The following is a 27,863-nucleotide window of genomic DNA, read 5'->3' as shown; positions in this document are numbered from 1 at the left end:
GAATTATAAATGATACTGAACATCAATTCTGAGAAAAAATATTGAACAACAGCATAAAACTGCTAAACAACTCTAAAAAAACCTTGCTGTGATTACACAGTGACAATATGTAGTCAATGGCAGAGGCATGCCTGTGTGGCATTTGTCTGCAATGGTCAGTGAACAAGGGTTGAGCACCGTACAGCTTGAAAGACAGAACATTAAAGGAGTGCGTGATAGCCAATCTTTATTGCAATGCAAATGGTCACATGCTTCCCTAAACAGGTGAAGAGCTAAAGAAGCTGACCCTGGGGTTGGTCTGGACAGAAAAGTAAAAAAGAAGAGGGAAGGGCATCGAGGGGAGTTCTGAGATGCTGAATAGCTAGTAAGGGCAAAATCAGATAAATAGATTTGAGAAAATTCAAGGAAAACTATTGAAGTAGTGTCCTCATGGTTATTGAATTCACAGTTGGTAACTGGAGAGTGAACAAAAAGCAAGGACTATGATGAATTACAAGCCAGAAACTGAAGTCATTAAGAAAGTTGTACAGGGGGTAGGAGGAGAATTAGAAGATGGCACTGATGAAAATATGACAGAGTGGGAATAAAAAAGTACTGTTACTATTAATATCTAGAGTGCTTGCTTTGTTTTGGTTAGGTTTAATATTGTTGTCAGAAGGATTAGCAATAGATATACTGAAAATAATTAAAATGCTGGGGACTTTATGTAAATTTTACGAAATTTGCTGTCTTAATTTTTAATAAAAATTTCATGAAAAATTTAAGATTAAATGTTATAAATTTACATGGTTTACTTTTAAAAGATTTCCATGAAGTCATTTAGGTTTCCTTTTACATGATAAAAAATCCATATCCTTTCTCTATTACCTCTGCTTCTGAGAAGAAAAATGGTTCTATATAGCATTAACTAAAGTACTTTGATTAATTCTAAGAATTTCACAAACATTGGTACAGAGCAATGGCTAACAATCTGATATACTGTAAAACCAGAATTGAGAATGAGCTGCTCTGGAATATTAATCTTCAATTTATTGACTGAACTGTGGAGCTATATACACTGCAAAGACACTAATCAGCACTCTAATACGGAAGCCATTCTGCCCACCCAGGAAAGCAAAATCTTGGACCACATTGTCATGTCTACATCCACATCCGTTTTGAGTAACAAGCAGGAAATCCCAAACTTCAAACTACAGTTCCTATTCAGCTGTCCTCGGCACTGCAACTAGCCTTGGGATTCTTGCAGAAAGCATTACTTAAAAGTTATTTTCCATTTCTCTTTCATATCTGATATCCTTCAGTTCTATGACCCTGGTTGCTGGTGGCAACAAGAATCATTCTAGACAGATTTGTTCTGATTTATGAAACAGTGAACCAAATTTAGCAGCAAAGGAAAACAGCCCACTGATTCATTTTCCTTGAAATTTCCCCAGAACCCAAGCACAGTTCCATAGTCATTGGGACAATGGTGGCCTTGGATAGGCTGGCTCAAGGTCATAGCCCTGATGTAACAATTTGGTTGTGCTTGAGCACAATATATCAACAAGAGTGGAATACTGAGGCCCTCTGACATTTTGTCCAACCCAATTGATAAAGCTGAGATAATAAAGAGGCACGTATAGTACTTTGTAATTTGCAAAGCACTTAACACAGTCATATAAAGAAACATCATTCTGATAATCCTATAAAGGAAGAAGACCAAGTATAAATGTGACCCTTTTCTTCAACAGAAGAAAATTATGAGGCCTAAAGGTGTAAGCTGAAAGCTGACTGGTTCAAAGTCAGACAATTAGAGAGAGAATTACCAAGACTATTATCCAGATTTCTTAACTGATCATCCATGATTGTGTCATCATATCAAGATAATTCTGCCATAGCCAGGCCAAATACAACAAATATCACAAGCTTGAAAACTTCTTTAAAGAATAGAGCCAGTATTTTCCAAAGTGAGATCCATTAGTTTTAATAGCAAAGTTATCATGTGCTTCATCATTATGGCTTGCCAGGCATATCTAAGCACTTTATATGCTTTAGCTCATTTAATTCTCATGACCCTCCTGGAAGATGCCCATTTTATAGACAGGGAAAGTTATAGACAGGGAAACTTATGATGCTCATTTTACAGATGACAAAATTGAGTTGTAAAAATATTTTAAAACTTGCCCAAAGTTATGCAGCTATACACAACAGCTTGAACAAATAGTCTCAAGGTCTAAAAAAACATAAAGAATTACTACCTAAAATGTTCAGCAATGGACACTTATCTATAGCAAAAAGAGTAATACAGTGTTCAACATTTTGCTTATAATTCTCCAATGTAAAAGAACAACAAATCCTATCTGAAGGTTCATAAGCAGAAATTAAGTTCGAATTTTTCTTGGGTTCCAGGTGATCAATGATAAGATAGGGCAAAGTCCAGGAAGATACATTAACTAAAGGAAAAGCTAAAAAAAAAAAAAAGTTGTAATTGTAACTTATTACAACTCAAGAGAAAGGCAAGTAAATATAGCAAAAGGCAAAACAACGACAGCAAATTCATGTGTAATTGTAAACTGTATCTTTCCCTGTCTATTTTTAGATTATGAAAATCATGTAGTCCTTTACCTGGTCAGAGAATAAAATCCTGCACTGTACATCAGTGTGTATACAGAGCACAAACAGAACATTTGCCAACAGAACATAAACATACACCAAGAACAAGACGAATAGACATAGATCCATACAACTGCCATTCCCTTTAAGTGAAATAAAGGACAATTAAGAATATTATCTGGGGGTTCAAGAAAGAAAGAGGAGGGTATGGAGTGTACCTGAAATGGGAAAAACTTTTGAGTGATCCATCCCACATTCAGTGGTGCTATTGTGTTAGCTTCAGGCTGTAAACAGTGTTCTCATACCCAGCTTCTGCCATGACTATCACAGAACAAGGCCAAAAGTTCTCCATATATAAGAGAGTAAGGTAAATGAATTATAATAATCATAGCTTGGAAGTACCACTTATTAAAAAAGATAAAGACATATAAAAGTGGTATCATGAGGGCCTTGAAACCAAAATTTATTAGAATTTGTAGTTTTGTGTCTACAAAGAACTTCAGATATCAACAGATAGCACCTGTGACATTTTGGCAAAAAACTTTGGCCTTAGAATCAGAAAACCAAGTCACAGCTCTGCCAAGCTCTGCGTGGCTGACAGGTCAAGCCCTTCAGCTTTAGCTTCCTGCTAGTGCTCTCATTAGGAAGTGAAGATGTTTGTGTTAAAGTACTTCACAAATTGCAAAGCATGATATAAACATGAAAGGGGACCATCTTCATTTTCCTTGCAATTTTCATCATTCAAAACACGAAACTGAGTGCTGGAACATATTATCCATGTACTGACACTCACTGATACACTGAAGGACTTAAAGGAAAAAACTGCTCTGATTTTCCCAACACTAATTCTTTCTACATATTTGAAAATCAGAAATAATGGTGCTGACTCCTTGTGTACAGTTCAATAAAGAAGTCAATAGGGGACTGACTCGTACTCACAAACAGATATTGACCGACTAACAAAACAAAACCTATGATCACAGGATGTGAACAGTAATGAGACTGCCTACTTATTGCACCATGGAGCCGAGTCAGGCCTCTCTTATGTTTCCCTCCTTTCTTTCTGCTTCATGTATCATATCTAGAAAGTCTTACTTGAAGGTCCAGTTTTTATTGTTGCTAGATTTCCCACAAATTGCTAGAGAATCTTTGGGAGTGAATATTACCATAAGAATTCAAAACAAGAAGCTGCAAATATTCTTAACCATTGGCCTTATCAAATAATTCCTGCTCCAACTGTTGTTTTAAGCAAGAGCTTTCCTCCCCCATTCCCCACCCCCCACCCTTGGACTAAAGGCATGTGTGGGTCTGGAATACATTAAAGGAGGTCAGAGGCCTTAAAAATTTCAAGGCCAAAAAGAAACCTCTACATATGCTCTCTTATGTGTGCACTACTCATATCTGATTTATGTAAGCTCTAAAGCATTTGGAAAAGTACTTTAGGTCATATTGTTAAGCTTTATGACCAGTATATGCATTGTCATTGTTAAAGTCAAAATAAACAATTAACGTGATGGAACATAAAAAGAAACATTTTATTAATATAGTAAAAGTAATTTTAAAAAGTGAAATAATTTTATAAAAATATAAATTCTCATATAAGTGAGACATGACCTTACTTTTACATTACATTTGTATAGAACTTGAACATTTTCAAAACATTTTCCTTAGTACTTACTGTAAACTTATTCCATACGTATAATAAATATTAGTAGTCCCCATTTTGCAGAAAGAGAAACTAAGTTTCAAAAAAGTTGATGATTTTTGCAGGGACCTGTGAAATCAGTCTTATTGTTTTATAATCAGACTGTGTACAATTTAAGTCCTAAATCACAGTAAGTTAGAATTAATCTCATGCTACAAAATTAAAAATTAAGAGATAAAATCTGAACACAATTGTCACATCACAATTCTCCTTAATTTACATGAGACAAAATAATAGATGATAGCCTATAGAAAAATAATAGCATCAGTAACAATTATTATTTACTGAGTGCTTACTAGAAACTAGTGCTATTCTAAAAGCCTAACTTGTGTTCACTAATGAAATCTTCACAATACTATTGTAATTTACCTCTCTTTCCCAGTTGAGGAAACAGAAGCACAACAGCTTTAAGTAACTTGCCCAAGGTAATAAAATACCATCTCGTTTATTTCTCTAGATGGTGTTTCTCAAAATATATCCATCATCCATAATTTATTACATGAACTGTCAACAGTTTCCGATCTGAAAATGATTTGAGTTAGGTGTATTTCACAAAATTAAAATGCAAGTTTAATCATAACTTTCATAGCAATGCCATTATATTCTTAATAATTAAGATATTCTTAAGGTTACACAAGCTCTTCACTAAATTCCACTAGATATTTCCTCTCAGCTACCATTCATTTACCAAGGTGTATGTAATCTTGCTTACTTTATATGATTTACACAATGTTATTTACTTTTATTAAATTTGTAACTTTAGTATTATTGCTGTGTTTTGCTATAGCTCTGTTAAAAAAAATAGCTGGTTTTTTGGTGAATCACTGTAGCCTAATAATAGACATAAAAATAGTAACAAATGCTAGAGTTAAAAATAATGTAACTAGTAAAAAAACCATTTTTCAAAATTACACTTCGTACGGCAAAAATAATTACATTAAATATTATTACTTAGAAGCTTGTAAAAGTGTTTCATCATTAAAAATACATTATGATTGGAAAGATAAATGAGCTTCTGGCAAAATTTCATTTTCAAATGATGTTGTAGGATATCACATAATATAATACATACAGTGGGGAAGAAAAATTACTATCACATGTTTAGACAGAACAGGTATTATTTTACAGTTGGACAGACCACTAGAGAAGACTCATATCTGGACAATTGGTACATATGCAAGGGAGAAGTGTGGAATAACTCATTTCTTTATCACTCAAAGCCCATTGCAAGTACTTTGTTGTTTTGATTTAATTAACAATATTGTGTGAATTAGAACATGAGTGTGTTGAACTAAAGTGCGTTGAAATAAAATGGATGACAGAGAACTTAATTTTTTGTGCAGCAAAAAGAGCACATTTCACAAAAAGAGTCTTCCCTGAATGCAAATCCATACACTGCTTTATTCATAGAGAATAGTTGGTTTGACAATTTATATCCTGATCTTGATTTAGTGTTATAGAAAATAAGGAAAATTCTGAAAAAAACCAAAAAAACAAAACTGAATCTTAACCATTGACTCCAGAGGGGAGTCTGCGGAACTGTGTAGCAAATACAATGCTTTCACTAACACTAAAGTTAAGAAGAGGCACTGAGGCTAGGTTTTTAATTGAGTGATAAGAGCAAAATATTTCTTCAAGATATTGATACTGCTAAAAAAGACCATTTCTATGTCTGCAAAGGGCTTGCCAAGGTGGTTTCCTCCCAATATATTCAGCATTTTGTATTATCTAAGCCTATCATTTTAGTGTCCAAATATCACAATTTTTAGTGTTGAAAATAAGATACTAGGATTTAAGACCAAAATGAGGTGAAAACAACTGCAGAGTTTCTCAGTTTAGCAATATTTAATGAATTTGTTTATCAGAGTAACTATTCTGCAAAATATTAAAATATATTAAAGCTGATAGAGACTTCCAAGATTATACATTATAATCACCTCATTTTATAAATTAAGAAACTGAGATCTCAAAAGGGTTAATTGTCATAAAGCCCTACAGAGTTCATGGCATAGTTACAATTAGAGCCACAATTTCCTAAGTCCTTACACTAATAATGTACCAAGGTATTCCACCCAATTTCATGTTACTGTTCTTAAATTGACCTATGAAGTTGGTATTGCCACAAAAGAGCTATCTTTAAAAAATTAGGAGCAAGTACAAATAATGGTATATTAAAATTAAGTAGGTATGGTCATACATTCTTTCATTGTGCTTCACTTTATTGTGCTTCCCAGATATTGCATTTTTCATAAATTAAAGATTTGTGGCAACCCTGCATTAAGCAAGTCTATCAGCACTATTTTTTCCAACAACATGTGCTCACCTCCTATCTCAGTATCATATTTTGGTTACTCTCGCAATAGTACAAACATTATTATTATTATTATATATATTATAGTGATCTGTGATCAGTGATCTTTGATGCCACAATTGTAATTGTTTTGGGGCCTCAAGAACCATGCCCATGTAAGAGGCAAACTTAATCAATAAATGCTGTGTGTGTTCTGATTGCATCACTGACAGGCCATTCATCTCTCTCTCCCTTTCCTTGGGCCTCCTATTCTCTGAGACAGAACAAAATTGCAATGAGGCAATTAATAACCCCACAATGATGTCTAATTGTTTAAGTGAAAGGAAAAGTTGCACTACTCTCCCTTCAAATCTAAAGCTAGAAATGATTCAGCTTAGTGAGGAAGACACGTTGAAAGCCAAAATAAGCCAAAAGCTAGGCCTCTTGCACCAGTTACCCAAGTTGTGAGCACAAAAGAAAAGTTCTTGAGGGAAATGAAAGGTACTATGTCCAGTGAACATACAATTGATAAGAAAGCAAAACAGCCTTATTTCTGATATGTAGAAAATTTAAGAGGTCTGGATAGAAAATCAAAGCAGCCACAATATTTTCTTAAGCTAAACCCTAATGCAAAGCGAGACTCCTACTATCTTCAATTCTAAGAAACCTGAGAGAGGTAAGAAAGCTATAGAAGGAAAGTTTGAAACTAACAGAGGTGGTTCATGAAGTTTAAAGAGAGAAGCCATCTCCATAACATAAAACTTCAAGGTGAAGCAGCAAATACTGATGTAGAAGCTGCAAAAATTATTCAGAAGATCTAGCTAAGATAATTGATTAAGGTGGCTACAATAAACAGCAGATTTTCAATGTAGCTGAAACAGCTTTATATTGTAAGACGATGCCATCTAGGACTTTCATAGCTAGAGAAGAGAAGTCAATGTCTGTCTTCAAAGCTTCAAAGGACAGGGTGGTTCTCCTCTTAGGGGCTAATGCAGCTGGTGACTTTAAGTTGAAGCCAGTGTTCATTTATCATTTCTAAATCCTAGAACTCCTAATATTTATGCTAAACCTACTCTGTTTATGCTCTAGAAATGGAACAACAGAGCCTAGATGACAGCACATCTGTTTATAGTGTGATTTGCTGAATTTTTTAAGCCCACTGTTGAGACCTAATGCTCAGAAGATTCCTTTCAAATATTACTGCTGATTGACAATGCACCTGGTCATCCAAAAGCTCTGATGGAGATGTACAGGAGATGTAAGGAGATTAATGTTATTTTCATACCTGATAATACAACATCCATTATGCATCCCATGGATCAAGGAGTAATTTCAACTTTCAAGTCTTATTGATGAAATACATTTTATAAAGTTATCATTGCCATAGATAGTGATTCCTCTGATGAATCTAGGCAAAGTAAACTGAAAACCCTCTGGAAGGGATTCACCATTCTAGATACCACTGTGAACACTCATGATTAATGGAATAAGGTCAAAATATCAACATTAATAGGGATTTGGAAGTTGATTCCAACTCTCATGGATGACTTTGAGGGGTTCAATACTTCATTCATTGGAAGAAGTAAATGCAGATGTGGTAGAAATAACACGAGAACTAGAATTAGAAGTGGAGTCTAAAGTTATAACTAAATCACCACAATCTCATGATAAAACTGGATCAGATGGGTTGCTTCTTATGAATGAGCAAAGAAAGTAGTTTCTTGAGATGGAATCTACTCCTGGTGAAGATGCTGTGCACATTGTTGAAATAACAACAAAGGATTTAGACTATTACATAAACTTAATTGATAAAGCAGTGGTAGGTTTGAAGGGATTGACTTCACTTTTGAAAGAAATTCTATTGTGTGTAAAATGCTATGAAACAGCATTGCATGCTAAAGAGAACTCTGAAAGGGAAAGTCAATTGATGTGGCAAACTTCATTGATGTCTTATTTTAAGAAATTTGTCTTATTTTAAGAAATAAGGGTGCCACAGGCACCCCAACCTTCAGCAGTCACCACCTAGATCAGTCAGCAGTTATCAGTACTGAGGCAAGACCTTCCACCAGTATAAACATTACACCCTTGTTGATGGCTCAGATAATTTATAGCATTTTTAGCAATAACATATTTTTTAATTAAGGTATATACATTGGTGTTTTTAGACATGATGCTATTGCATACTATCATGTTTCCCTGAAAATGAGACAGTGTCTCATTTATTATTCCTCAACAAGACATCCTAGGGCTTATTTTCAGGGGATGTGTTATTTTTTTAAGTGTGGTACAACAATCTACATTTATTCAAATATATTTAAGTCGTCTTCTTCTGGAACATCATCATAACTCTCCAAACCCTGAATTCTATCCTGAATTTCTTGCGACTCTCGAGCAATAGAGCTCTCATGGGGCAGATGAAAAGGGCTGCTCCGCTCCATGACAAAATGCACGGTTGTGCAGATATGCTGCGTAGCCACGCCCATCACTAGGTCTTATTTTCAGGGTAGGGCTTATATTGCATAAATGCTTAGAAATCCTGCTAGGGCTTATTTTATGGGTAGGTCTTATTTTGGGGGAAACACGGTCAGTAGACTTCGGGATAGTGTAAACATAACTTTTATATGCACTGGGAAACTAAAAATTTGCATGATACATTTTATTGCAATATTTCCTTTATTGCAAGGGTCTGGAACCAACCCCACAATGTCTGCAAGGTATGCTTGTATTTCTAAATATCTAACTATGCATAGAATTATAAGGACAAACCTATGTCCTAAGAGAACTGACAATTCAAATTCAACAAACATGTATTCAGTTTCTGTCAAGTGCCAAGACTCAAATAGTAATGTCAGACACATTGAGTGCTTAAGTCAAAGACTCACACATAGTAATCTGAAGTTTATGAGGTATTGTTATGTAAATGTCATATTTAATCTGGGACAATGGCTTACAGAAAAAGGAATCATTACTTAGGAGCATTTTTTTTTTCCTATTCCAAATTCTATGTAAATTGTTTGCCATACATAACATATTAGGCAAAACTTTGCTCACTATCCTATTGGAAAAATGGACCAGGACAATTAAACAGTTATCTACTTATGAAGACTTAAGTCACAGTGTTCCAGAGGGGTCTCATCTATGACCTATAAACAAGTGAAAGGCCAGGCTGGTGGAAACTCAACAAGAGTGCTGGGACTTTTTCACATCTCTAAAGCAGAAGTAGGAAATATTTTTTTTTTAAATCCCTCACCCTCATCCCACCCTGGCCTGGAAAGAATACTGTTAACAACTTGACATGAACTATAGAACAATCCAGTTGATTTTCTTCAGGTTGATTTTGTGGTGGTAATAAAAAGTTGACTAGGGATTTTTATTAGAGATTAAAAAGGCTTTCTGTAGCCTTTTGTGGTATTGATAACAAAGCTCTGCTAGAGTTCTGAAATCATGGCCATTTCAAATCGTATTCATCATTATTATCATCGCCATTTAAAGATCATTTAGAAAGCATGCTCTCTTTAGTCAAAGGGTTATGAAAAGTTAGACACAGAAGAATAAAAATGTTTGCGACAATATCTGCTCTACTGCAGACAAACAGCATGGGGGGAAAACATGCCCCAACCCACCTTGATGTCAGTTGGTCCAACAAAAAGCTGGGATTTCCACCTACTTCCTTCCTCCCCAGTAGTGGTATCAGTCACTCCTCTCCTTCCCAGCTAGAGAATAGGGAAGAATTTCAAAAAGGAGGAAGCCAGATAGAGAACACTTTAAATATTCCTTAAAATATTTAATATTTTAATGCCCTTTAAGTATTCTTTACCAATATAAAATTTAAGAATACTTAATATTGTCTAAATATGAGGCCCTAGACAGATACTCCAGCAACCCATATGTAAAACTGACCAAAATTAACACAGGCAAAAGGTTCAATAAATGAACCATGGTGTACATCATCACCATGTTTTTGGTTGGCCTCTAGACAGCACACAAATGAAGCAAATCAGAATAAGATTGCAAAGTCTCGTTAAATTTTTTTCTCTTAGTACTTACTATATATCATAATGTACTTTCTAAAAGAAGTGTGCCCACTTTCAATTCCTAAGTTCTGATCAGCTGTCATAAATTTAAGTTAAAACTCCCAGTGGTACTCCGTAACCACAACTAAATCCATTTCAGATGTTATCTCATAGAGACATGAGTCAGAAATCAGAGGACTGATGCAGAACATGCATGTGAATGTTTTTAAACTGTTATCTATTCCATGAGTGTGTGTTCCTGCACGTGCATTTTAAAGCCTTGGTACTATTTTTTTTCTCCTTTCTTTTTTTGCATTATGTAAACTATAATGCTGATGACTCAGGCCTAAGATTATATTAACCAAAATTAAAAAAACAAGATAGAGAACTATAGGACTTTTACAATGCAAAAGTCTTCAATGATCCCTTGTGCAGGTATGAGACAAATTTTCATTTCACAAAATCATGGAGCATTATTGACTCTGAAATGAAATATGTATTGAATGAATCTCATTTATTTCGAGGTTATTGCTTGAACTTTAGATGTGAAATCCCTGATAGGCATGTGTCTGATTCATGTTTGAACACCTTCTTCTGGGTCTTCCTATTATTCTTAGAGCAGCTGTTAGTGTAAGAAAAGTTTACCATATTTGAGTCAAGGTCTTGTTCTCTGTTACTTCTGTTTCTAGGTTCCAGTGCTTCAATTCTTTAGTGCCATAAAGATCAAGAATAATTGTCTCAAATGATGACCTTTTCTAAACCTCCAACACAAGGATTTTTATCATCCTTTGTCTTTTTGTTGCTGTCGTTGTTAGTCTACTCATCCCTGTAATGGACTGTTTTTCATATAACATGGTTAGAGTATTTTATCTATCTTCTTTGTCCTTCCTGAACATGGCCTAGTTTATCCTGTCCTCTTAATGTACCACCAAATTAAATATTAGTGTAACTTTCTTTCAAGTTTTACTCTAAAGTTATTCACTACCCCAAAGTGAGGACCAGCATCAGATACACTATAAGTACCTCCTTTCCCCTAACATTTTAAACTACTTTTATTTCAATTGTACTTTACATTCCATTAAATTATTATCTCATCAATTTTCTGTTTCCATAGGTAGATTGTTAGGTTGCTATTCCAGTCCACCACAGTGTTTTACAATCTCAAGCCAGCAGATGTAGAAGAGTCCTTATGAACCATCTAGTCTAATGCTGTCTGTGTCCAAATGGAAACTCCAAGGGCTAGAGAAAAACAGTAGTGACAGAGATAGGCTCTGGAGATAGAGCCTAAATTGTTGATTCCTAGACAACCTTCTACTTTTTCATTTGAGCTACTCTCCCATTTTCGTTATTATTATACAGAAAGCAGTTTCATTTTTGGTGTCTGTGATGCTGAGATGTTTGTTGATTCCCAAACCTAGGCCATTTCCCATGGGGTGGGAAAAAGGCTTAAAGGGGTTTAAAATTCCCAAGATGTGTTGGTCTGTGGGAGGAGATTTTATCTATTAATATGAAACAGAGAGGGTTTGGAATGTGTTTGAACAGAGTCCATTTTTTGAAAAATACAAAGGAGAAGCCATAATCTCAAGCAAATTGTGAATCAGAGGATGGGAGAATGCAATGGGGAAGAGAGCAAAGGAACTTTGATTTACATAGCAAACAAACAGTTCCTAGTTCCCATTAAGAGGATGATGATTTTTGTTTCAGCTTGATGGTGAGGAGGCTGGTGAGTTTGTGCTCCAGTGTGTGGAGTGTTAAACCTGAATCCAGTAGCTCAAATTGAACAGGTCAAGTTCTTGTTTTGTGTGTCCCCTAGTTTTCTGAACCTGCTGTATGTGTAATTACTTTCTCCATTTATCCTGACATATGTGTCTAAAAATTCTCCTGCCCTTCATCTTCCAAGTTCATACCTCAGCCTAGAAACTATGATGTGAGGGACAATTTATTTTTAACATTTTTAACTTCTCACAAAAACTCTGTGAAGAGATATGATTATCCCCACTTTGCTGACAGGAAACTTTGGTTCATATTAGGCAAGCTTTCCCAGTGTCATACAACTAATGTAAGGTGGGACTTTTTTGACTATCCATCCTCTGGTGTCAAACCCAAGCTGTAAGAACTAGATGAGAACTCAAGTTTTGTGATCAGGAACCCTAGATTCAGATTCTGACTCTTACTTACTAGCAGTGGCGCATCAGACACATTATTTAACATATTATTTAACTTCTCAACCTCTGAAGGACATACTTGACTCTATATGTTAGGGCTGTTGTGAGAATTTGATGAGAAAATTTATGTAAACTTTTGGCATAACAAATGAAACACAGCAATAGTCAATAAATAGCATTTATTGTTACTAACGATTACGATAATGTGAGGTCTGTCCAGAAAGTATCCAACCATGTAATATGAAAAATAGAGACATTTATTGAAGAAGATACAAAATATAGAAAACATAGGACAGTGAGACCTCAGTCCCCTTCAAAGTTGGCACCCTGGCACCTCACACAGTTCTCCCAGCGTCTCTTCACCTAACCCGTACACGTTCAACATTCTCAGGTGTTCTGCTTGTTGCAGGCCTTCCAGAATGTGGATCACTTTCAACAGATTCTCGACCACCTTTGAAGCATTTGTGCCACTCTTTCATTTGTGCTGCACTCATTGCGTCATCCCCCAAAGCCTTAATCATCCGAATAGCTTCCGCGGAGGAACGTTCAAGCTTAATGCAAAATTTGATGCATATCCGTTGTTCTAGTCGCTCAGTCATTTTGATTGTGACAGCCACAAAGTACACATACATACTCACTCCATGGTGTCCAGCACCCCACTGACTAGTACAGTGAAGTCATCATTGTTCATGCCAGTCCCCTCTCCTTGGCTGCCAGGTTACATCAATGTCACACAAACTGTTCTCATTATATTAACAATAGTTGGATGCTTTCCGGACTGACCTCAGCCTTGAACCTAAGTCCAAGAGTTTGGTTTCAGTGACTTTTTCTTGTTGAGACAGGGCTAGAGCCCAGTGGTGTGACCATAGATAGATCACTGAAACCTCAAACTCCCGGCTCAATTGATCCTCCTGGCTCAGCCTCCTGAATAGCTGAGACTACAGGTGTGTGCTAGTATATCCAGATAATTTTTTAAACTTTTTGTAGAGACAGGGTCTCGTTATGTTGCCCAGGTTGGTCTCAAACTCCGGGCCTTAAACAATTCTCTCACCTCAGCCTCCCAAAGTGCTAGGATTACAGGTGTGAACCACTGAGCCCAGCCACAGGTTTCCTTATAAATTGGTTTGCAAATAAAATGTGTCAAGAAAATAATATTAATATTATATGATTTTCAAAGTTTTAAATCTTAATTTCTGTCTTTTCTCATTCATTATTCTGTTTGTTTATGTCTCATAACTGACTTTCACAAATATTTCCTTATTTTCTTTTTCATCAACCCTGTGAATTAGGTAATTTTTAATTTTTTACAATTTTTAATTATCATGGGTACCTTTTCACAGAGATAGAAACTTAGGCACAAAGAGGATGGATGAGTAATATGGAAAACTGTAAAAGGGAAGGTTAAGCTGAACCTAGGATTTCAAAGAAACCTGAAATGGCAAAATGACACTTTCCGTAACAAAGTTAAAAATTCACTGAAAACTACAATTTGCTTCCATTTAGCTTTGCAGTAATATGTTTTATAAATATTAGCAAAATTCCCTTAAAAGCATTATTTCATATATTATCATACATTGATATTTTTCAAGCCTCTGATTAGTACACATTCTTTTAAAGAATATGATCCATCAAATTTATTCATAAAACTGCCTGTACTCTTGATCAAAGGAATTCTTCAAATTTTTCATTATTTCTGCTTCTAATAGTTTTTTAATACCTTTTTCCTATCTAGATTTCAGAAATAACCAGAATTTTTTAAATAGCATGTCTCATATGCCATAAATCTTGATTTTAATTCTTTTCCATATTTAATTTCATTGCTTTGACACAAATCATTCCTGAATTACCACCACATAATCACATAGGATCACCCCTGTTTCTTACCTGAAGAAATAATAATATTATAGTTATATGCATGTTTGTTTCCCTCAGTGGACTTTGACTTACTTGCAGGTTGAAAAAGTGTCTCATTCATCTTCCTATCTCTAGGGCTTAACAAAAAATGTTATACTTAAAAGACCTCAATAAATTCTTTAATTGCTGATTGGGGAGACAGTTAACGATGCACATGAATTGTTAACATTTTTTAAATTGGGAACCTCTCTGTTATTTTGTTTTTTTTAGAGGGGAATCTTATCATTTGGCAAATATGCAGTGCTGTGTGTGGAATCCCTTGCCAGAAGGATTGTTTCCTTCTCTTCACTGAGGAAGCCCCTTGGCTCTACTATAATGGGCTTTACTGAAACAGAAGTGTCTCAACAAAGTATGGGCATATAGCACTAGAAGACTGAAGAAAGACCAAAATCTGATTTTGAATTACTTGTTTCATTACAGAGATATTGATATCAGAGTGTGCAACATTCAGTTTTGTTTTGTGCTTGAGACCCTGCTTGGACTTCACTTTGATTGCTCTCACTTTTCTTTGTTTTTGTTTATTATCCATCCTTCTCCTTCTATTTCTGTATCACCCTTTGACTCTCTTTCTCTCTGTGTGGCATTTCTTCTTTCCTCTGACCTCCTCCTGTTTTCCCCAGTTCCCAGACTTCTATAAGTTGGCATTTTTTTTTTTTTTTTTTTTTGAGACAGAGTCTCACTTTGTTGCCCAGGCTAGAGTGAGTGCCGTGGCATCAGCCTGGCTCACAGCAACCTCAATCTCCTGGGCTCAGCGATCCTACTGCCTCAGCCTCCTGAGTAGCTGGGACTACAGGCATGCACCACCATGCCCAGCTAATTTTTTGTATATATATTTTTAGTTGGTCAATTAATTTCTTTCTATTTTTGGTAGAGACGGGGTCTCGCTCAGGCTGGTTTCGAACTCCTGACCTTGAGCGATCCGCCCGCCTCGGCCTCCCAAAGTGCTAGGATTACAGGCATGAGCCACCGCGCCCGGCCAAGTTGGCATTTTTTGGTTTGAATCAAGCTGCTTCCTAAGAACATATGATAAGGAATTAAGTGTTGCGGTAGATTATTTTTAAATGACTGAAGTTGGGTACTTTACAAGTTGAATGAAAAATACAGTGATTCCAGAGTTTGGAATTCACAATGAAGAGGTGCTTGTTTTGTCATGTTAGCACAATAAGTAGAGAAAAAACAGATCCTATGTTTTGTTTTGTTTTTTCTTCTATAAACTGACCTACTGCAGCCATGGGGGAACAACCATGAGATATTAGGCCATTGCTTTGCATCTTGGATTTCTTCTGCCAAAAGATGTCTAGCTGTAGCCAAACTTTTTCATAAATATCATGATTCATCAGTGTGCAGATTGTCATTTAGTATATATTGTAGAAAATTTGAATTGTACTTTTCTAACCTTGATATTCAGTTATCTTAAATGTGGCTAAACATTTAAATTGGTGTTTCTCAATTTGGGGCAATTTTGATTTCCAAGTGACAATTTGCAATGTATGGAGATTTTTTTTTTGTCATCACAGTTTGGTGGGGTATGGGGAGTGTTACTACTGACATCTAGCAGGTAAAGACTAGAGGTGTTGCTAATCAGCCTAAAATGCACAGGACGGCCTGCCACAACAAAAGAATTATACATCCCCAAATATCAATAGCAAAGGTTGAGAAACCCTGGATTAAATGTCTACTGACCTGAAAACCTGCAGATTACACTGTTTAATTGAGCCTTTGGCGATCCTCTAGAAACAATGATTGAATGTGAAAATCTGTGTCCCTGGTGGCATTTATAAATGCCATGTTAGAATCAGTTGCTGATTGTTAATTCTGGATTCAATATAAAAATATTATTAAGACATAACACTTGCTGCAGTGGAGAAATAATTTGTATGGTCTACTGGATTAGTCTTTGGAAGTCTAATTTGAGATCATTTGTTAAAACAGCCAAATCTGGTTTTAAGGTAATTCTCTATGTCTGGATCCTTAATTGTGTGTTGATTTCTCCATGCAAGCCTACTACTGATCTTGGCCGACTTAGAGCTAAAAATGTAGCATTCAAGCAAGAAGAATAAATCAAAATTGGCTCAATTAACTTTCCTGTGTTTCAGGGTATGTTAATAGTTTCTTTTTCTTACCTGAAGAAATAATAATACTATAGTTATATGCATGTTTGTTTCCCTCAGTGGACTTTGACTTACTTGCAGGTTGAAAAAGTGTCTCATTCATCTTCCTATCTCTAGGGCTTAACAGAAAATGTTATACTTAAAAGACCTCAATAAATTCTTTAATTGCTGATTGGGGAGACAGTTAACGATGCACATGAATTGTTAACATTTTTTAAATTGGGAACCTCTCTGTTATTTTGTTTTGTTTTTTTAGAGGGGAATCTTATCATTTGGCAAATATGCAGTGCTGTGTGTGTGGAATCCCTTGCCAGAAGGATTCTTACCTTCTCTTCAGAGTTCATTCATTTATTTTACTATACCTTTTGCTTTTCTCCACTCCTTTCCAGGGTCTCAGTACAATTACCCTGCAATCTCCAGCAGTGTTCTGTTACTTGCAAAAACTGAATCCATTATTTGCAAATAATGAATTCCAGCAGGATCATTCTGATAGCCCTGCACTTCTGGAAATTCTGACATCTTGGAACTTCCTCTTTCTGGCTCTTATTCCTTCATTTCCCTTCCAGAGAAGATTCTTTGCCTCATTCATTTTCATTAGCCTTACTGGGGAAGAGCAATGACCTAGGTTCCCATTTCTGAATTTTTCCCAGAAGTAGGCAGAATAGTAGAGCAAGGAATAACATTGAAAAGGAGATGTCGACTTTTATTTTCAGGATCTCTTTCATTTAGCAAATAATGTAAATGGCATGCTATGTGTTTTATTTTAACCTTGTTGGGTTTATGTTTTCAGTGTTGGTCTTACAAATAATAATCAAAGACAATATCACAGAGGTGGGAGTCGGGGTTCTTGGATTCTAATTCTGGCTCTTCCATTAAATTTCTGTAAACTCCAAGCAACTCAATTCTCTTTTGGGTTTTTATTTTCCATCTGTAAAATGGGGTGACTAGAATGCTAATGTTTCATGAATGTGGCAGGATACAGCTGCAGAAAGATGGGAAGATGAAAGGTAGGAAGAACACCTTATTTTATTCAACCAGTCCGGCTCTATTTTAATGTATTTCATATAGAGGCTCCACTGTAGCTTTCGTCTCTATATGCAAAGCCCCTGCTTGTAAACTAGCATCAGCCTTTATAGAATAGACCCATTTTCAGCATCACTTCCTTCATGAAACCAATTTCTGGTTCTTCCTACTCCCCACTTGGATGTGACTTTTCCTTTTTTATGAACTTTCCTAGAGAGGGACAATTTAGTAAACAACTCCAGTTCTTCTAATTTGACTCTTTACCAGATGCATGAATTCTCGGAATAAACAAGATCCTTGACAACCTCAGTCTCAGAGTCACAGAGTTGGAGGAACCTAAATAATTAAGCTGGTCCAGTCACTTAAATTCACAGAAAGTCATGAGAAAAGCTTAGGGAGAGAAAAAGAAACAAGTTGAAATAGTTAATAACGCTAGGGTTAAGTTACTTTGCTTAGCACTAATGGAATAGCCAGGAGTACAATAAAAATTGTCCTCTAATTTTTATCGTTGTTGACACTTTTCTGTGTGAGCCTTGTTTTATAATTAGGGGCCATCTTAAATCCACTGTATTAGACATGAGCTCATCGAGGATAGGGACCCCATTCTAGTGTGACTCTTACAAATAGTGGTCAATGGCAATGTCACGGAGGTTGGGGAAAGTCTAGATTCTTGAATTCTAATCCTGATTTTTCCATTTAATTGCATTAAACTTGGGCAACTCAGTTCTTTCTTGGGCTTTATTCTGTCATCTGTAAAATGGGATGGTTGGAGCACTGATGCTCTATAAATGTGTTAGTGGACAGTTGCAGAAAGATGAGGAGCTGCAGGGGAACACCTTCCACCAAGACATGTTCAAGTCTTGCACAATACACATATGAGTGAGGGTCATAAAAAGAGTTTCAAAAAAGTACGTGCCTATGGCTGATTAACAGATTAAATTAGAGGCTCTATGGCTTTTATTTTATCAGAACCAGAAACTTGACCTCATGTCTACCACGATCTTCTTTTCTCTTCTCTCATTTTTCCCTCTAAATCCTTCTTTTTCATATGTACTTTTACTGTGTAGACCACAAATAGGACAATATAGGAGTGGGAGTTCAGGGAAAAGCAGAGAAATAACTACATAGCATAAGAAAGCAGAAAGGAGTGTGGTCAAGTGAAATCAGCTGCTTCTTCCAACAAGAGTCTGCAGTCCTCTTCAGTACTAAAATCAGAAAATCACACACATAATACCAGTCATATCACTCAGAAGGCTGACTCTAAATTATTTTTTTAAAAAGGAGTCTGGGTCATTTGGCAAATTATGGCCATGTCTGGTAGAAATTACATAGCTAGGAAGTCAGACAGCAGGAAAAGAGAGGGATGAATAAAAAGACAGAAAAAGAATTACAGAAGAAAGCTGAATGGAAAAAAAGACAGGAAAAATTATTTTTCCTAATGAGAAATGCAAAAATTTCCACCAGACAACTGTGACTCTTGGCTAAATGACTTATGTATCATGTGAATGAAAATGCAAGGTGGAGGGGGCAGTCCAGGAAGATGTGCCTTGTGTCTGTTCTGTCTCTGAAGGCAACAGGCCCACGACAGGTCTCAAGTGCACCGCTGATTCACCAGACCACCCTCAGGAGGTAGCCATGCCCATTGCATAGAGTCTAGAAAGAACACAGGACTTAAGCCCCACTTGCAGGAAGGACCTCCTTGATTTGTGGTTGAATCTCTAGGCCAATGTAATCATCCGGTAAGTGACAAGAATAGATTTTTTTCATGATCTTTGAGGGCCCTTCCAGCTATAACATTTTTATAATTTCAATAATGACTACTCCCACCCTCGCTAGATCACATTTCTTCAATAAAAATAGTTACCCCTCACTCTCTCACTCCTGCCCCTGCCCAGAAGCAATTATTTTACTTGATGATGTTCTCTTGGAATCTTTTCTAGCTCTAAGATCTGTTATTCTAAGAAAATCATAGTTTACTCAATTCCTTAGCAATACAAGAGAACCATTATTATACCAAATTCACTGAGTTTTCATTTTAGGTGAACTTACCCACCGTTCAGAATTTATCAAGTCCTACCTATAAAGCAAGCTGACATTTTATCAAACATTTCCAAAAGAATTCCACACAGCTACCCCTTTGGAGTTTATCAGAGAACAAATGATGTTAGTGACAGAATCCATTTGATTCTCAGAGATGGGATCTATAAAGAAAGAGAGCCAAGCAGTTTATTACTTTCTTTTACTAAAACCTGTAAAGGAATCCCTGATTCACCAGGCTGAGATGGGAGAAAACTTGTAACAGTTGCTGCCTTCTTCTAATTGAATTTTAAGCCTCTGTGGCACTTGTTATTTACAAGGGCATTGGATGACTGATAAGGACCTGACCAGGCCTTCAAATGGACAACCCTCTGTAAGGAAACAATTGTGATTCTAACACATTAGCACACAGGACCTCAAAACTGCCTACACAAAGAATTTCTTAGATTTCCTTCTTAAGGAGTAGAACATAAAGACGGCAACTAGTGCATTTTGATGATTCGAGCACAAAAAATGGATTCTATTCTGAGAAGGGAAGAAAGTCTCATCTTCAGAGGAAATAACCATTAGAACAATTTCAGAATAGTCATTTCAGGAAGAAATCAAACTCCTATTTGAAATTTGGGGACAAATAGATATATTCAACAAATAGGTAAAAAGAGATTTAAATACTGGATTCAGGAAAGGTTCTATATTCTGAACTAACAAGATCTATATGATGCAAATGTCTCGATTTTCAATTTCTTTTTTAAGGCATTCATTTTTAAAAAAGAAAGTAGCGATAAAGCAGAGGAAGAGTGAGGAAACTCCTTCAGCTTGCTTTTTTCTTTTCTAGAAACCATTCATAAAATAGATTATGGTCAACATAAAGAAATTTCCAGAGGTGATTCTAGGAGGGAGACAGAATTGCCTAACTTGATTGCATTTCCTTTTTTTTTTTTTTTTTTTCCTTCCCTTTAATCCCAAAAAGAAAAACAAAGGTCAAATGGAACAAAGTACCAACTCAGAAATAAAACATGCAGGGCCAACCTTGTTGTGAATAAAAATAAATAAATAAATAGCAGTAGAGTATTTTTGTTTTTGTTTTTTGTTTTTCTTAAATGGCTGGGGAAAGTGGGAGAAAATAAAACAGATACTGTGGAAACGTTTCTGATTATAAAGGACACAGCTAAGAATGTATCTCTCTTACATCTGTTTAAATTCCACAAATGTACATAAAGCAGATACAGTGTGTCAGGGATTTTGAGAAGTACAGTTTTGAGTAATAAGAATTAAATTAGGAAAAAAAAGGTAGAGGAGGAGGGTGTAGAAGTTTGCAACATTAGCCAGAACTTGCAAAAGCCAGGCAATCTATATTCTCGTAACTTTCTCTCCCAACAGACCAGCCAGAAACCAAACAACTGAAGTGAGAAAACCTTGGCCACCACATAGAAACTTTCTCACCAATGTTTCACACGCATAGAACCAAGCTATTTTTCATTCCACAAACAAATATTGAACATCTCCTCCTACCATCAGCTATTTGGAGGGAATATGGGTGGTGATGATCCATATTCCTCAGATCTACTTAGCCTAAATCTCTAATTTTAAATCATATTTTAATGTCCCAGGTGATTAATAATAATCATTCATATAATAATCATCTAGATCTGAGAATCCTTACTTTAGAAGATGCAAAAATATCTAAGACAGTCCTTATTTCAAGGAGCTCACACAAGTGATACCAAATATAACAATTTTTCCAAAACAAGGTCAGAAATGAAAAGTGGTAAGAGAAGACCAACTTCCTTGCTGTGAGCCTTCAGAAAAGGGAAAAATGATGGACTTCTGGGAGTTTTAGAGAGAGTGAAGGAGAGCCTCATAGAAATAGATACATTTGTGTAGGATAGTTATGATTTGAATACATAGAGAAGGAGGAGAAAAATCTATTAAAACTACTACTAATAATAAATATATCTCCGGTGTTTACTGAGAATCAGGCCCCATTCTGGGTACTTTACATCATTTATCTTGTAAACTTAACCTAAAGCAAGCAGGTGGGTCCTAATATTTTCTCATTTTGCAGATGGGGAAACTAAACCTCAAAAGGCTGTGTAATTTGCTCACAGTCACACAACAACAGAATGGGAAAGTTAAAATTTAATCCCAGATTTATCTTATTCCAAAGCCTCCATGCCTCCCAAGAAAGAATAAACAAGGCCAAGAGATGCGAAAGTGTCAGACCTAAGACAAAGTGTTCATTGTTCCCTTTGGCTGGAGGGTGGCAGAGTTGGGGGAGGCTGCACCAGGAAAGTAAGGGGAAGCCAGGCTGCAGATGCTGTATTAAACTATCTGGGCTTTATATGGTAGCAAGGGGAAATTGCCAAAGATTTCAGAGAATGTCATGATTAAAGGTGTATTTTAGGTTTTAGGCTATGAATAATGACTTATATCTTATAATCTTAAATGCTAAAAATCAAAAGTTTGAATAGTCTCATTATGCCTTTAAGCAAAAAAGTGTGGCTAGAAGCCAGGTGGAGCTACTGCCTCATAGCTGTCCAGACAAATTCCCAACATGCCAGGCCTTTAGGAAGATTCTACAGAGCAGGCCTACAGATAAATGCAGTAAGTATATACAGAACAAGGACCTACCCATCCCTGGAGCTGTCCAAACCTGGCATAAGGATAGCCCTGGGGAATATAACACTCTCTGAGACCACAGGTGACCCCATGGGTCAGTGGGCAGAGCACAGGCATAAAGAATCAATTACTGGCAAACCTAGACTTTCAATTTTCAATCCTATGCTCATTTTATCAAATCATGTTGGTATGCCACTAAATATGTGACACTGAGTAAACTTCTCTGCCTTTCTAGATCCGCCTTTCCTCATCTGTGAAACAAGAAAGTGAACTCAACAGGTCTCAGATTTCACCATTCTCAGTCCTTCTTCCCCTCCAACACACCAGCGTAAAGGATCTGCTTCCCAGGGGCAGTGGCTCACTAACTGGGATTTTTGGGGAAAGCAACATCTGAGAGCATCTGTAGTTTGTAAATCTCCTGGCTGAGAATATTGAGCTACTTCCTTAGCTCTAGGAAGGCTTCCAGTCCTCAATGAATTTGATCTGTCCTAGGATTAGCCTTTCAAAAGCAAACTGGATCACTGATGTCTAAAGCAATTCAATGATACAGGGCTCCCTGAGCATATCCAGGCACAGGCAGCGAGCTCTTCATCTTATCATCAGAAAACAAACACCCCAAAATCCAGACCTGTCAGAGCTCGAAGATGTTCTTTTATTATTTGTGAATTTTGCTTTAGTGTCAAAAGATGGTGTGTATGTGTGTGTGTGTGTGTTTATAAGTGAAATTCCAAGGAAGCCAAACAAAGGCTAAAATTGTGGAGTTCTTGGGGGTTGGTGAGCAGAGGAAAAGGAAGAACCACAGTGTATATTTCAGATAGTCACAAACTCCAACCATCAAAAATGAATTTCCAAAGGGGTAAAAATATTTTCTTCTTAAGAGATTATCAATCATGTAGACCCCAAAAGCTTTGCCTGTCAGAGCAAAGGTGAAGTAGGGAGAAGACACAAGACCTGTTCTGCTCTCATACACATTGCTGGTAGAAAAGAAATTAACACATGAAGCCACACATTTTTGAAAGAACTTCTTAAACTTCATTAATTCATCAGACAACACCCAGTAATTCACTTCCAGAATGTGACTTGTTCCTGCAATCAATTCACTGCAAAAATGTGAGGTATGTTAAAACTATGGCTTTACCTTCTTTTACCTCCAACCAAGGGACAGGAGCATGACTGATAGATAAGTGCTAACATTAACAGTGAAGCACACATTATTACAGAACCAAGGAAACCCACATATTGAAAGTTATCTCATGGTTATTTATTTTTATAGGACTGAACATGAATGTGCATTCCTTCTCCAGATCTGGGAAAGGAAAATCTGTCCAAGATGTGTGACAGAACTATCAGCAGGACTGCCAACCTCACATCTGAAACTCCTGGGAGAGCCGTTCTACAGGGACAGGGCTACAGAGACCACCCATGTTCTGCTCTGGGAACTAACTTAGAATATCTTCACTGTCATGCACTTAAGGTCCCCTCTCTAACCAGTATTGACTGATTTCTGTAAGACCATGAAAAGCTGTGTCACTCACTTAAAAGAAATGAGAGTATATACATAATGCCTGCCTTAGCAAATCCATCAGGAAACACAAGTAAGTGGAACACAAGTCCTGGAAAAGATTCAGGTTTGCTGCCCATTTCTTGTCCAAAATACTACTCTTGTGAGCTTCAGCACCTTAGCCAGAATACACTGGGAAATAAGAGTTAGTCTCAGTTGGGATTTCATGAACTTTATCAACAGTCATGAATCTGAGATAACTTTATCACTTGTGAGGACAGAGATCTTGTGGGATGGGCTGCAAAAGGCATTTGAATATTTGAACATGGTGTGTGTTTTATTTTCATTTCCCCAGAAATGCAGCCTGGTCCATTGGCTGGCACGACCAATCAACCCCCTGAGTTGCCACTTCTCCAACAGCTGTAGAAGAGAAATTGGATATATTGACACAGAAAACAGAAAGTGATGGGGGAGGGAGAGTGTAAATTCAGAGCAACATTGGTGGAGTGGGAATGGGGGTTGAGGAATTCATTCTAAATTCCCTCTGTTGAAACATCCAGATAGATCTTCAAAATTACAAATGTGGGATATATATCAATAAACACTGCAGTATGCCTCCTGACAATAACTGCAGACAGGTTAAGTACACAAAAATAAGGAAAGCAGTATACCTCCTGACAATAACTTCAGACAGGTTGAGTAGACAAAAATAAGGAAAGCACTGGGAATCTGATGTCCAATAACCCAGTCCAATGCTTACCACCAGAAATTGGAAGTCCTCTCAAGCAGAAAGCATCAGCATTTTGGCTCAATCCTTTTAGTGAGACTATCTCCCACAGCTTTACCCCACCCCAAGCATACCTTCTCTTTAACCTTTGACCTTTACTTTTTTTGTAAGCGAAGAGGAGAAGATAGAGAAGCAAATTTGTTTCAGAAGAGGTCTACTTTTAACTCTGTTACTTTCAGGATGTTTTCTTTTAAACGTTGGAGAAAAGGTGCAGACTACAGTGTAGGAGGGAAGACAGAAGAGAAATGAGGATATAGGGCCATACCAAGAAGTGAAGGGAGAAGACAGCTGGTACTAGAAAAGCCTCATGAATTAGTGCTTAATGTGTACATTAAACATCATCTTAACAGCATTGCCCTCTTTCTGAGAGAAATTGATGGGAGGAGAGAGAGAGAGAGAAGGACTTGCCCAAATTCATCAATTTTTGGTTACAGAGCTAGGGCCACCAGATACCTGGATTCACAAACATGAGGCAGAAATGTTTAAGGAGACCCCATATGAAAGACTGAAGGACAGGGCCATGGCAAGATGACAGGAGCAGCAGGGAGGGCTCAAGAGAGCATCTGAGAGCCGCAGGGGGCGTTGGGTGTGGAAAAGCCCAAGCTCTGGGTACCTTGATGTAGGACCGCTGCAGGTAGTTGTAGGGCACTCTGCGCTGGAAGTCGCTGCGCACATCCTCGCTAATGCGGTGGCGGGACGAGGGTCCCCCGAGGCGCTGGGTCTCACAGCTGCGGTAACAGCGCGCCCGCTCCAATAAGGCGCGGAAAAAGGGCAGCTCGGCCCCGGGGCCGGCGCCGGGGGGCGCGAGCGGGCGGCGCGCGGCACAGTGGCGGGCGCAGCGCGTGCGGATCTCCCGCAGGCGCCGGTGGCTGCGCAGCGCCGCTTCCAAGTCCCGCACTGCCTGCTCGTAGTCCCCGCTGTAGTAGGCGGCCACGCCGCTGGCGTAGAGCAGGTCGAAGGGCTGTAGAGGCCCCGGCTCAGGCTCCAGCTGCTGGCGCTGGCTGTCCGGGGGGCCGCCCCACAGTGGCGGCGGCAGGAGCAGGAGCAGCAGCGGCGCCCAGATGCGCTCCCGCATCCTCCGCCGCAGAGGAGCGCGGGACCGCCACGCTCCGTGAGGGCTCCGGGCACCTCACGTTCGAGCCCCCTCTCCCACCTTCACGCCGGCAAGACCGCCGACCCCGCTGCAATCTGGCTGCCTCGCGAGCCCCAGGTGACCGCCGCCTCTCCGCGCACTGAGAGGCGGAGGCCTTGCCTGGCCAGCAACTCTTAAAGGGACGCCCACAGCTCACACGCTCCTCCTGCTGCCCGAGCCTCTGCGAGCGTTCACCCAGGCTCCCCGCTGCAGCACCGGGACTGCCAGGGGCCACACACTCGAGTGCCAGCTGGAGAGCTAGCGCCGCTTGAGGCCGACTGGGGCGAGGAGCTTTACCTGTGTGTTGCCTTTTAGGATACAGAAGTGGATATCATTACTGTCTTTTTTGAAGATGAAGAAAATCCAGCGTAGCGAGGTTAGGGCTTTAATCGTTTTCTGTAATCTATACATGACCTCGCAGTTTGCAGAGTCCTTCACCTTCAGATGAAACCCGAAGCTGCATCTCAGACTGTGAGTGAAGCACTACAGGCCCTATAGGTCCAGACATGGAGGTTTGAGAAGAAAAGTGATTTGCACAAGTTTAGAGGTGAGGGGCGCAAAGGAAGGACTCAACCCCAGGCCTTTGGAATCAGAGCTTACTGCTGCTGTCCCTGGGAATGGTCTCTCCCTTGCCTTTTCATTCCACTTCGTGTGGTTATGTGTGTCCGTGCATTGGAGCAGAGGACTGGGGTACAGGAAGAACAATAAATAGCCTTTTTTTTTCCCCCTGTGCAGACAGTGGTATTGCAGGGCCCAGAGCACTGTTGGAGAAGGGAGGAGCTGTGTTTATGTTCTGCCTTTGTCAGTTTACCCGCTGTGTGACCTTGGCAACTAAGCCTCAGTTTCCTCAGCTCTTATACAGGCAAAAATCCTAACACATCCAATGGTATTCCGATATAAATTCTTGTTATTGTAAGAGTTGAACAAAGAGGCAATTTAATAAATCCAGTACCCACAGGAGTTAAGCAATGAGCATCCATCTAGGAATGGGAAAACGGACAGAAATGGCTGCCAGACTCCAAGGGACTAGCCCAAGGCTTTCCTGTTCCCCCCCTTTTCCTCTGTCATAAATACTTTCTTGGCCAAGGTGTTCTCCACTTTTCTGCTCCTTGGCTCCACACTCTCACATGGGTGCCTACAAGCTTACGCTGCTGGCCCCTGGACTCCAGCCGGCCCGCTGGAAGCCCTGTGGGCATTTCACCAAGTCTTTTGGCCACTGGCACGCTGAGGGAAGGGTGATGGGAAAGAAACATATGTATACCTGGCTGATATATAAGTTTTCCAAAGAAGGTTTTTGTGTAAAATCGCCACTATGCTAATGAGGTTGCCAGAAATTCATTCTCATTCCTCCATTCTTTTTGTTGAATTTGACCACTTAGGCTACGAATAATCCTGGCTGTGTAACTCCAAGGGACCCTGAAGAATCATGCTTTCATGTTTTTCACCAAACCTAACTAATTTGGCTCATATAACTAATGAAAAACTCGAGTTTTGCACTGAACGTCTTGGATGGTCAATGTTCCAGAATTAGCACTTGTGTCATCTGCCCAGGCTTTTACTCTAGGGATTATCTATGTTTTCAGATAAAGACTTTAGAGTCCAGAGTTTGTCAATCCACTTGTGGAAGGTTTTGAAGCACATTAGGATAAGAACTCCTGTTCTGGGACTGAATGTAAAGTGCTGGGATGCTTCGCAATGTTCTATCTCTATACTTGGTGACATTTCTACATCACTTAATATATTTCAATTAAATTCATATCATCAGATGCCTACTCTCAGTGTATGTCTTCTGGGTGAAAGAGATGAAAAACCCAGAGTCCTTATATCTGGAGAACTCACAGTGTTGTATGGGAGACAAACAAGATGTGTAAGACTATACCACAAAGTAGAATGTGGTTAGATTAAATTCAAAATGCTATGGGAAGACTGCACTGCAAAGAGGCTTCTGCAAAGAGACTACAAAGATGGCTTCTA

The 27,863-nt window shown here is 38.1% G+C and overlaps 1 protein-coding gene across 1 annotated transcript in view; it reads right to left on the bottom strand.

The window, feature by feature from the left end:
* The window catches only part of P3H2 (prolyl 3-hydroxylase 2), a 149,150-nt gene extending 123,077 nt beyond the window's left edge, over positions 1-26,073 (bottom strand). The window contains exon 1 of the mRNA XM_012745194.2: positions 25,371-26,073. Coding sequence (XP_012600648.2) covers positions 25,371-25,832 — 462 coding nt within the window. The 5' untranslated portion in view covers positions 25,833-26,073. The remainder of the gene's footprint in view (positions 1-25,370) is intronic.
* Between the last annotated feature and the right edge of the window lie 1,790 nt (positions 26,074-27,863).

This window comes from Microcebus murinus, chromosome 1 (genome assembly GCF_040939455.1).
Source record: "Microcebus murinus isolate Inina chromosome 1, M.murinus_Inina_mat1.0, whole genome shotgun sequence".
Lineage (NCBI taxonomy): Eukaryota > Metazoa > Chordata > Mammalia > Primates > Cheirogaleidae > Microcebus > Microcebus murinus.
This window is presented reverse-complemented; position numbering and strand designations above follow the sequence as displayed.